The sequence below is a fragment of the Eschrichtius robustus genome, chromosome 4 (genome assembly GCF_028021215.1).
Source record: "Eschrichtius robustus isolate mEscRob2 chromosome 4, mEscRob2.pri, whole genome shotgun sequence".
Lineage (NCBI taxonomy): Eukaryota > Metazoa > Chordata > Mammalia > Artiodactyla > Eschrichtiidae > Eschrichtius > Eschrichtius robustus.
This window is the reverse complement of record NC_090827.1, coordinates 123,016,439-123,028,954: the sequence shown is the minus strand read 5'-3', so window position 1 is coordinate 123,028,954 and position 12,516 is coordinate 123,016,439. Positions and strand designations below refer to the sequence as shown.

Sequence of the window (12,516 nt, the reverse complement as noted above, 5' to 3'; positions counted from 1 at the left end):
TTCACTCTGTATGACAGACTCTAACTCCATCCACCGCACTACAAATAACTCCATTTTGTTTCTTTTTATGGCTGAGTAATATTCCATTGTATATATGTGCCACATCTTCTTTATCCATTCATCTGATGATGGACACTTAGGTTGCTTCCATGTCCTGGCTATTGTAAATAGAGCTGCAATGAACATTTTGGTACATGACTCTTTTTGAACTATGGTTTTCTCAGGGTATATGCCCAGTAGTGGGATTGCTGGGTCGTATGGTAGCTCTATTTTTAGTTTTCTAAGGAACCTCCATACTGTTTTCCATAGTGGCTGTATCAATTTACATTCCCACCAACAGTGCAAGAGTGTTCCATTTTCTCCACACCCTCTCCAGCATTTATTGTTTCTAGATTTTTTGATGATGGCCATTCTGACCAATGTGAGATGATATCTCATTGTAGTTTTGATTTGCATTTCTCTAATGATTAATGATGTTGAGCATTCTTGCATGTGTTTGTTGGCAATCTGTATATCTTCTTTGGAGAAATGTCTCTTTAGCTCTTCTGCCCATATTTGGATTGGGTTGTTTGGTTTTTTGTTATTGAGTTGCATGAGCTGCTTGTAAATTTTGGAGATTAATCCTTTGTCAGTTGCTTCATTTGCAAATATTTTCTCCCATTCTGAGGGTTGTCTTTTGGTCTTGTTTATGGTTCCCTTTGCTGTGCAAAAGCTTTTCAGTTTCATTAGGTCCCATTTGTTTATTTTTGTTTTTATTTCCATTTCTCTAGGAGGTGAGTCAAAAAGGATCTTGCTGTGATTTATGTCATAGAGTGTTCTGCCTAGATTTTCCTCTAAGAGTTTGATAGTGTCTGGCCTTACATTTAGGTCTTTAATCCATTTTGAGTTTATTTTTGTGTATGGTGTTAGGGAGTGTTCTAATTTCATACTTTTACATGCACCTGTTCAGTTTTCCCAGCACCACTTATTGAAGAGGCTGTCTTTTCTCCACTGTATATGCTTGCCTCCTTTATAAAAGATAAGGTGACCATTATGCATGGGTTTATCTCTGGCCTTTCTATACTGTTCCATTGATCTGTATTTCTGTTTTTGTGCCACTACCATACTGTCTTGATTACTGTAGCTTTGTAGTATAGTCTGAAGTCAGGGAGCCTGAGTCCTCCAGCTCCATTTTTCGTTCTCAAGATTGCTTTGGCTATTCGGGGTCTTCTGTGTTTCCATACAAATTGTCAAATTTTTTGTTCTAGTTCTGTGAAAAATGCCAGTGGTAGTTTGATGGGGATTGCATTGAATCTGTAGATTGCTTTGGGTAGTATAGTCATTTTCACAATGTTGATTCTTCCAATCCAAGAACATGGTATATCTCTCCATCTATTTGTATCATCTGTAATTTCTTTCATCAGTGTCTTATAATTTTCTGCATACAGGTCTTCTGTCTCCTTAGGTAGGTTTATTCCTAGATATTTTATTCTTTTTGTTAAAATGGTAAATGGGAGTGTTTTCTTAATTTCACTTTCAGATTTTTCATCATTACTTTATACGAATGCAAGAGATTTCTGTGCATTAATTTTGTATCCTGCTACCTTACCAGATTCATTGATTAGCTCTAGTAGTTTTCTGGTAGCATCTTTAGGATTCTCTATGTATAGTATCAAGTCATCTGCAAAGAGTGACAGCTTTACTTCTTCTTTTCCAATTTGGATTCCTTTTATTTCTTTTTCTTCTCTGATTGCTATGGCTAACACTTCCAAAACTATGTTGAATAATAGTGGTGAGAGTGGGCAACCTTGTCTTGTTCCTGATCTTAGTGGAAATGGTTTCAGTTTTTCACCATTGAGGACTATGTTGGCTGTGGGTTTGTCATATATGGCCTTTATTATGTTGAGAAAAGTTCCCTCTATGCCTACTTTCTGCAGGGCTTTTATCATAAATGGGTGTTGAATTTTGTCAAAAGCTTTCTCTGCATCTATTGAGATGATCATATGGTTTTTCTGCTTCAATTTGTTAATATGGTGTATCACATTGATTGATTTGCATATATTGAAGAATCCTTGCATTCCTGGAATAAACCCCACTTGATCATGGTGTATGATCCTTTTAATGTGCTGTTGGATGCTGTTTGCTAGTATTTTGTTGAGGATTTTTGCATCTATGTTCATCAGTGATATTGGCCTGTAGTTTTCTTTCTTTGTGACATCTTTGTCTGGTTTTGGTATCAGGGTGATGGTGGCCTCGTAGAATGAGTTGGGGAGTGTTCCTCCCTCTGCAATATTTTGGAAGAGTTTGAGAAGGATAGGTGTTAGCTCTTCTCTAAATGTTTGATAGAATTCGCCTGTGAAGCCATCTGGTCCTGGGCTTTTGTTTGTTGGAAGATTTTTAATCACAGTCTCAATTTCAGTGCTTGTGATTGGTCTGTTCATATTTTCTATTTCTTCCTGGTTCAGTCTCGGCAGGTTGTGCATTTCTAAGAATTTCTCCATTTCTTCCAGGTTGTCCATTTAATTGGCATAGAGTTGCTTGTAGTAATCTCTCATGATCGTTTGTATTTCTGCAGTGTCAGTTGTTACTTCTCCTTTTTCATTTCTAATTCTATTGATTTGAGTCTTCTCCCTTTTTTTCTTGATGAGTCTGGCTAATGGTTTATCAATTTTGTTTATCTTCTCAAAGAACCAGCTTTTAGATTTATTGATCTTTGCTATCGTTTCCTTCATTTCTTTTTCATTTATTTCTGACCTGATCTTTATGATTTCTTTCCTTCTGCTAACTTTGGGGGTTTTTTGTTCTTCTTTCTCTAATTGCTTTAGGTGCAAGGTTAGGTTGTTTATTTGAGATGTTTCCTGTTTCTTAAGGTAGGATTGTATTGCTATAAACTTCCCTCTTAGAACTGCTTTTGCTGCATCCCATAGGTTTTGGGTCATCGTGTCTCCATTGTCATTTGTTTCTAGGTATTTTTTGATTTCCTCTTTGATTTCTTCAGTGATCACTTGGTTATTAAGTTGTGCATTGTTTAGTCTCCATGTGTTTATATTTTTTACAGATCTTTTCCTGTAATTGATATCTAGTCTCATAGCGTTGTGGTCGGAAAAGATACTTGATACGATTTCAATTTTCTTAAATTTACCAAGGCTTGATTTGTGACCCAAGACATGATCTATCCTGGAGAATGTTCCATGAGCACTTGAGAAAAATGTGTATTCTGTTGTTTTTGGGTGGAATGTCCTATAAATACCAATTAAGTCCATCTTGTTTAATGTATCATTTAAAGCTTGTGTTTCCTTATTTATTTTCATTTTGGATGATCTGTCCATTGGTGAAAGTGGGGTGTTAAAGTGCCCTACTATGATAGTGTTACTGTCGATTTCCCCTTTTATGGCTGTTAGTATTCGCCTTATGTATTGAGGTGCTCCTATGTTGGGTGCATAAATATTTACAATTGTTATATCTTCTTCTTGGATCGATCCCTTGATCATTATGTAGTGTCCTTCTTTGTCTCTTGTAATAGTCTTTATTTTAAAGTCTATTTTGTCTGATATGAGAATTGCTACTCCAGCTTTCTTTTGATTTCCATTTGCATGGAATATCTTTTTCCATCCCCTCACTTTCAGTTTGTATGTGTCCCTATGTCTGAAGTGGGTCTCTTGTAGACAGCATATATACGGGTCTTGTTTTTGTATCCATTCAGCCAGTCTGTGTCTTTTGGTTGGAGCATTTAATCCATTCATGTTGAAGGTAATTATCGATATGTATGTTCCTATTCCCATTTTCTTAAATGTTTTGGTTTGTTATTGTAGGTGTTTTCCTTCTCTTGTGTTTCTTGCCTAGAGAAGTTCCTTTAGCATTTGTTGTAAAGCTGGTTTGGTGATGCTGAACTCTCTCAGCTTTTGCTTGTCTGTAAAGGTTTTAATTTCTCCATCAAATCTGAATTAGATCCTTGCTGGGTAGAGTAATCTTGGTTGTAGGTTTTTCTCCTTCATCACTTTAAATATGTGCTGCCACTCCCTTCTGGCTTGCAGAGTTTCTGCTGAAAGATCAGCTGTTAACCTTATGGGGATTCCCTTGTGTGATATTTGTTGTTTTTCCCTTGCTACTTTTAATATGTTTTCTTTATATATAATTTTTGATAGTTTGATTAATATGTGTCTTGGCGTGTTTCTCCTTGGATTTATCCTGTATGGGACTCTCTGTGCTTCCAGGACTTGATTAACTATTTCCTTTCCCATATTAGGGAAGTTTTCAACTATAATCTCTTCAAATATTTTCTCAGTCCCTTTCTTTTTCTCTTCTTCTTCTGGGACCCCTATAATTCGAATGTTGGTGTGTTTAATGTTGTCCCAGAGGTCTCTGAGACTGTCCTCAGTTCTTTTCATTCTTTTTTCTTTATTCTGCTCTGCAGTAGTTATTTCCACTATTTTATCTTCCAGGTCACTTATCCGTTCTTCTGCCTCAGTTATTCTGCTATTGATCCCTTGTAGAGTATTTTTAATTTCATTTATTGTGTTGTTCATCGTTGCTTGGTTCCTCTTTAGTTCTTCTAGGTCCTTGTTAAATGTTTCTTGCATTTTGTCTATTCTATTTCCAAGATTTTGGATCATCTTTACTATCATTATTCTGAACTCTTTTTCAGGTAGACTGCCTATTTCCTCTTCATTTGTTAGGTCTGGTGTGTTTTGACCCTGCTCCTTCATCTGCTGTGTGTTTTTCTGTCTTCTCATTTTGCTTATCTTACTGTGTTTGGGGTCTCCTTTTTGCAGGCTGCAGGTTCGTAGTTCCCATTGTTTTTGGTGTCTGTCCCCAGTGGCTAAAGTTGGTTCAGTGGTTTGTGTAGGCTTCCTGGTGGAGGGGACTAGTGCCTGTGTTCTGGTGGATGAGGCTGGATCTTGTCTTTCTGGTGGGCAGGTCCATGCCCGGTGGTGTGTTTTGGGGTGTCTGTGACCTTATTATGATTTTAGGCAGCCTGTCTGCTAATGGATGGGGCTGTGTTCCTGTCTTGCTAGTTGTTTGGCATAGGGTGTCCAGCACTGTAGCTTGCTCGTCGTTGAGTGAAGCTGGGTCTTGGTGTTGAGATGGAGATCTTTGGGCGATTTTCGCCATTTGGTATTACGTGGAGCTGGGAGGTCTCTTGTGGACCAGTGTCCTGAAGTTGGCTCTCCCACCTCAGAGGCACAGCCCTGATGCCTGGCTGGAGCACCAAGAGTCTTTCATCCACACGGCTCAGAATAAAAGGGAGAAAAAATAACAAGAAAGAAAGAAAGAAAGAAAGAAAGAAAGAGAGAGAGAGAGAGAGAGAGAGAGGGAGGGAGGGAGGGAGGGAGGGAGGGAGGAAGGAAGAAAGGAAGAAGGAAGGAGGATAAAATAAAATAAAGTAAGATAGAATAAAATAAAGTTATTAAAATAAAAAAATAAAAAATAATTATTAAGAAAAAAATTTTTTTTAAGTAAAAAAAAAGAAGCGGATGGACAGAACCCTGGGACAAATGGTGAAAGCAAAGCTATACAGACAAAATCTCACACAGAAGCATACACATACACACTCACAAAAAGAGAAAAAGAGGAAAAAATAATATATCTTGCTCCCAAAGTCCACCTCCTCAATTTGGGATGATTCGTTGTCTATTCAGGTATTCCACAGATGCAGGGTACATCAAGTTGATTGTGGAGATTTAATCTGCTGCTTCTGAGGCTGCTGGGAGAGATTTCCCTTTCTCTTCTTTGTTTGCACAGCTCCCGGGTTTCAGCTTTGGATTTGGACCCGCCTCTGCGTATAGGTCGCTTGAGGGCATCTGTTTTTCACTCACACAGGACGGGGTTAAAGGAGCAGCTGATTAGGGGGCTCTGGCTCACTCAGGCCAGGGGGAGGGAGGGGTAGGACACGGGGCCAGCCTGCGGCGGCAGAGGCCAGCATGACTTTGCATCAATCTGAGGCGCGCCGTGAGTTCTCCCGGGGAAGTTGTCCCTGGATCATGGGACCCTGGCAGTGGCGGGCTGCACAGGCTCCTGAGAGGGGCAGTGTGGATAGTGACCTGTGCTTGCACACAGGCTTCTTGGTGGCGGCAGCAGCAGCCTTAGCGTCTCATGCCCGTCTCTGGGGTCCGTGCTGATAGCCGGGGCTCGCGCCCGTCTCTGGAGCTCCTTTAAGCAGCACTCCTAATCCTGTCTCCTCGCGCACCAGGAAACAAAGAGGCAAGAAAGAGTCTCTTGCCTCTTCGGCAGCTCCAGACCTTTTCCCGGACTCCCTCCCGGCTAGCCGTGGTGCACTAGCCCCTTCAGGCTGTGTTCACGCAGCCAACCCCAGTCCTCTCCCTGCGATCCGACCGAAGCCCGAGCCTCAGCTCCCAACCCCCGCCCGCCCCGGCGGGTGAGCAGACAAGCCTCTTGGGCTGTTGAGTGCTGGTTGGCACCGATCCTCTTTGCGGGAATCTCTCCACTTTGCCCTCCACAAGCCTGTTGCTGCGCTCTCCTCCGTGGCTCCGAAGCTTCCCCCCTCCCCCACCTGCAGTCTCCACCTGCAAAGGAGCTTCTAGTGTGTGGAAACCTTTCCTCCTTCACAGCTCCCTCCCCCTGGTGCAGGTCCTGTCCCTATTATTTTGTCTCTGTTTTTTCTTTTTTCTTTTGCCCTACCCCAGGTACGTGGGGAGTTTCTTGCCTTTTGGGAGGTCTGAGTTCTTCTGCTAGCGTCTAGTGGGTGTTCTATAGGAGCAGTTTCACGTGCAGATGTATTTCTGGTGTATCTGTGGGAGGTTGGTGATCTCCGCGTCTTACTCTTCCACCATCTTCTCCTGTCTTCTTTATCCATTCATCTTTTGGTGAACATTTAGGTTGTTTCCATGTCTTGGCTATTGTGAATAGTGCTGCTGTGAACATAGGGGTGCATGTATCTCTTTGATTTATAGTTTTGTCCAGGTATACGTCCAGGAGTGGGATTGCTGGAGCATGTGGTAGTCTTATTTTTAGCTTTCTGAGGAACTTCCATACTGTTTTCCATAGTGGCTGCACCAACTTTCATTCCCACCAACAGAGTAGGAGGGTTCCGTTTTCTCCACACCATCTTATGGATACATTTTTGGTTTCACAGCTGGGATGGAGGGTTACTGGCATCTAATAGGTACAGGCCAGGGATGCTGCTAAATACCCTACAATACACAGGACAGTCCCCACAACAAAGAATTATCTGGCCCAAATGTCAATAGTTCCATCCTTGAAAAACCACAATGTAGATTAAATTTTAAATAAGCAATTGTTGCAAATTAACTTTTTCACTTTTTTTTATCTTTCAGTTTTAATTTATAGACTAACTTGTTCTCAAAGTATACTTTTGTGATATGAGAAAATAATAAGGATGCAATACCAAATACTAATTGAACATTTTTTCAGTAATTTCAGTTTTCATAATCTGAAAACATTTATTAGAAGTTAATTTAATTAATTTTATAATTTAATTAATGCTTTTCTTGGTCCATTTTTTAAAGTTAAGTTTTTTGGAATATATTTACATTATTAAAATGTACCCTTTTAAAGTAGACAGTTTGATGAGTTTTGACAGATATAAACAATCTGTAACTACAATCATAGTCAAGATATGGAAATATTTCTTACCCCCAGAAGTTCCCTTGAATCCTTTTTCAGTCTGTCTCCTCCTCTCACCTCAGTCCCTGACAACCAGTGATATATATTTTATTCCTATAGTTTTGTCTTTTCTAGAATGTCAAATAAATGGACTCATTCAGTATGTAGTCATTCACAGATGCCTTTTTCCACATAGCAGATGCTTTAGAGATTCATCCACAGTGTTGCTTTACCAGTAGTTTGCTCCTTCTACTGTTGAGTAGCATTCTATTGTATCAATACGCTACAATTTATTTCTAAATTTGAGTTGTTTCCAGCAGTTGTCTATTATGAATATTCCCATTATGTGCATTTACATGCAGGTTTTATGTGGACAAGTGTTTTCATGTCTCTTGGAGTAGGATTGCTGGATTATATGATAAATGTATGTTTAACTTATAAGAAGTGGCCACACTATTTTCCAGGGTGACTGTGTCATGTCTACCAGCAATGTATGTGACTTGAAATTGTTCCACAAATTTACCTACATTTGGTATTATCAGTCTTTTAAATCTTAGATATTTGGGATGGTTAATTTTATGTTACATTGATTGATGGGACCATGGTGCCGAGGTATTTGCTCAAACATTATTGTAGGTGTTTCTGTGAGGGTGTTTTGAATGAGATTTACATTTAAATTGGTGGACTTTGAGTTCACCAGTTTAACTTTTTCACTTTTTAAAGAAGGTTGTGAAAACTGCAAGGGCTGCGAGCATCTAACACTCTTCTTATTGTATCCAGTGGAGGGTAGTAGTCTATACAGTGCACAACCTCCTGTAATGCTACTTTCACATAACCACACACTTATACTTTTATGTATACAAACTGATAAGAATACCCACACCATCTAAATACAGATGAAAACAGATGTAGCTTTTTGGGGAAAATATCTGTAAGGTTCATAGAAGCCTCTGTTCCAGGCCCCTCAGAGACACAGAATAATAATAGTAATTACATGTACATTTTGGAAGCTTTTAAGCTTACAAGACAGAGAACAGTGTTCTTCTTTCATAGAGGAGAGAACTGACTCAGAGAGGATATGTAACTTGCTCAAGGTCACATTCCCTGTAATGCATCTAGGAAATGATGTGTGCAAGATTTGAACTTGAGTCTAACTACTAAGTTTATGCATTTATCTCTTTACCGTGTCATTTCAGCAACCTGTGTAAGGGAAGTCATTTATAAAATTAGGCTTGGACATTTTTCAAAGGGTTAGCACTACAGATACTTTCTTGAACACAGAGTTGGCATTGTCTAAGCTAGATATTTTTTTCCTGCCTTGGCACGTGTTCTTGAATGACTCTACCAACCACATCCTTGGCTCGTGGTGGTCAATTGCCCTCTAGGGCCTGGGCATAGGCTCTGAGCAAGGTGTAGTTCAGTGGAGGCAGCTGGTTCCACCCCAGCCTCCCAATGGAATTCCCAATTCGATACTGTACTTGGCCCCAAACTCAGGGCCACTGTCATAGTCCAAAGGCTTCAATCAGCTTGACATGAGGAAAACAGAGATTTGGAACTTATGTGTTTAGGGCTCACCATTTGCCACTCTTTTTCTGCATGGTCTACTCCCAGGAACTCAAAGAAGGAAGCAAACCCTTCGTTTAACCACAAGTCTTCCCACCATTCCATGGTCACAGTATTTCCGAACCACTGAAATTATAAGCAAGAAAGAGGGTTAAATTCTCGTGCCTTTGGTAGAAAGGCCTAGAAAATTTCAGTACATTCATTTGTTCATGCAAATTTTGTCACTTGACACAAAAGTGGCAGACGTCATACTTAGCATTTATTTCCTGCTTTATTTCTCCTGGTTTTTAAGTGATCTGAAATTCTCCTTAGTTTATTGTCTTTATTTTGGTAGTACTGGGAATATTTAAAGTTATAGGAAAACCTCGTGTATTTACTAAAGGCAAAACAATGTGTCTTAAAAGTTTCTTTATGGTAAAATGTTTATTAGCAGTAAGAAAGACTTTCAAGCAGGATTTTCTGGGTTGGCTATTTTTTATTTGCTAAGTTATAATTTCAATCATTCCTATGGTCTTAAGCCACTTTTTAAAATAAGCTAAGTTGGTGCTAAGATTCTATACCTGATGCACAAGTTCATGGGCAACCACAGTGGCCACCCTCTGTTGGTTTGATGAGGCTGATTCATTAGGGTCATAAAGCAGGTTTGTTTCTCTGTAAGTGATGAGTCCCCAGTTCTCCATAGCCCCAGTGCCAAAATCTGGAATAGCGATTTTATCTATGGAAAAAGAGTCCAGTGAGAAATACATTCTTTCCATTTTGTTCATAGCACTTCTTACCAAATTAAGTTCTTTAGATGAATGTTTTTTAAAAGACTAAATATAATTTCTCAGAGTGAAAAACAATCATCTATTTGTGTAAACTTTTCAGTCTTTAATGCACTCAAAATTTCCATGGAACTCTTCCTGTTGGCTCCAGATATCAATGTGTCTTTTATTTTTTAAGAATACTATTGGCAGTGCTCTTTTCAAGTCCTCTATAATTTTATGTCTTTTGTTCCTTTCTGTATTTCATTTTTATTTTGTTTTTTTCCCATGACTTTCACTTAGATAATACCAAGCTTCTGTTTGGGGGGATATTCTGTAAGGAATAAGAGAATGAAGTTTTCAAATGAGGTCTTAGAAGTACAGAGCTTCCAAGTATGTAGAAATATATTTCTGTCCAAGGAAACAGATTATTAGAAAATACAAAATTCCACTTTTTCCCTAATTCTGTGCAATTTGTGGTCAACCAGATTCCCTACTAATTGAATAGCTTACCATCCACTTGTATGTATGTATTAAATTAGTTGGATCAACATGGAATTGACTATATTCTCTGTAAATTCCCTTCCAGGTCTAAAATGTTGAATTCAATCTAGACTTTCTAGTCCTTATTTTTGCTGGGACCTATAGTCGTAGACATGCTATCTGACAGAAGGAGGCAGTGTTAATCAGTTCTATGTTAAATCCCAAAACAGAAAAGGTTCAGTTGGATTAGTGGACAGAACACAGCTTCTCCAGTTAATGAACTATAATAAGAATGGGATTTATTTATTATTACATATAATTTAAATTAGGCACATAAATGAAAATAAATTAAATTTTCATCTAACATAAAGAAAAGGTCCTTTCTTTATGGTCAAAATAAAGATTCTTAAAGCTTTTTATAAAAAGAATGAAAATGGATACACCTTAAATGGAGGTCAGAATTACAGCAGTAGTTTACTTTTAGTGTTATTTTCATTCTTAGGTTTGGTTATTTTGTCACAAGAGTACCTCTTAAAGTTCGGAGAAATATTCCCCCCAAGGGCCAGTATTTTCCATAATGTTACGGAGTGTAATTTGTACCTAACCCATGAACAAAAGGAATTTTTTTAAACCTCATTTCTTTGTTGAGTATTGACATTATAATTAATTCACTCCAGTGCCTTTAATTTTGGGGGTGGATAAATGCAGTAATCAATTGTAAGGAAAGTCTAAGAGTCAATTCTGAAAGAGTTGAAAACGCATATAAAAGTATGAAGAAGAAGAAGGAATACGGGAGAGAGGGAGGAAGAAAAGAGAAGAGAGAAATAAATTTGTGAGATTTCCACTTCCCAGGTTATCATGGGTGGTACAAGAGAGATAAAGAGAAAAAGACTTTTAAATTAATGTGATTAACATTTTATTAGATATTATTCTGATTTTGATGGAAAGTTGTTTCTCTTCCTGTCTCCTTCTCTAATAGCTGTTAAGCAATAAAAAAAAGAAAAAAAAATGGAGCATCCACAAAGTTGCTCAGAGCCACAGCCATTCCCATGTAGAGAATTTGGCATTCCAGTTGCTTTGCATTGGTAATTTATTAAAGAAAGGGCAGAAACAGAAATAGAGAAGTCGATTGTTGGTTTGTTGATTTTCTTGTTGCCTTCATTTCATCCCTACAGACATCTATATGGGTATTACATTTAAAGTCTTTGCTAATACCACTCAAGCTTACTATTAAAGCATTTCTGCTGTTGATAGAAGTGTCATATCCATACCATTTTGATTATAGCACTATTTTTATTTTAAAAAGAAAACATGTTCCCCCCATCCTCCATATTAGAAAAAATACTTATGGAAGGAGCACCAGTTCATTTTAACTGTTGAAGAATCTAGAATTAGTCTTGTACAACAATGGAAAGACTGGAAGTACATGGGACTCTGACAGCATCATTTATCCCTATTATTTATTAAGTCACTGATGGTAGGGAGGCAATGTAAGCTATTGGGATGGGTACTAATTTTTAAATCAGCTGATCTAGGTTGCTCTTTCTGGTTCCATCATTATCAGTGTCTGCAGTTTTATGTATATACTTCAATCTTTATTTGGAAATAAAATACTATACATTTATCAAGTAAGAACAGAGTATAAACATTATTCTTAGAGGAATCCAGAATGAATCTTTCAGCATCTAGTAAGTATTAGATACATAGTATAGGCATATGATGAAAAGACTAAGGGATGACCATTAACTAAGGATGCTAAAGCTGGAGTAAGTGAGTTAACTTAGGTGAAAACAACAGCAATATTAAAAATAAGAAAATAAACAATGGTTCTCACCTAATTTAGGAAGAGAATAATCCATAGCGAAGTAGTCTTCAAAATAATCAAACACACTTTTAGTTATATTTGCAGCATATTCAGCTGTGTGCTTTTGCTCTGGCTGGACATATATAGTGAGCTATTAAAAAAAAAATTCAGTGAAAATTCTTCATTTGAAAAAACACAAAAACTGTGATACATGACATAGTAGAAAGAAGGTGGGCTTTGGAGCCAGGTAAGTCTAATTGGAATCCCAGTTCTGCATGGTCTTGGACAAATCACTTCACGTCTCTGAGACTCATATGTAAAGGAAAAGAATACTGCATAACTCACTAAGTAATTTCAATG

General features: G+C 38.1%; 1 protein-coding gene across 1 annotated transcript in view; it reads right to left on the bottom strand.

The window, feature by feature from the left end:
- ENPEP (glutamyl aminopeptidase) overlaps positions 1-12,516 on the bottom strand; it is a 105,451-nt gene that overhangs the window by 51,380 nt on the left and 41,555 nt on the right. The window contains exons 4-6 of the mRNA XM_068543309.1: positions 12,187-12,307; positions 9,687-9,841; positions 9,139-9,252 (exon numbers count right to left, since the gene is read on the bottom strand). Of these exons, the coding sequence (XP_068399410.1) occupies positions 9,139-9,252; positions 9,687-9,841; positions 12,187-12,307 (390 nt within the window). The remainder of the gene's footprint in view (positions 1-9,138; positions 9,253-9,686; positions 9,842-12,186; positions 12,308-12,516) is intronic.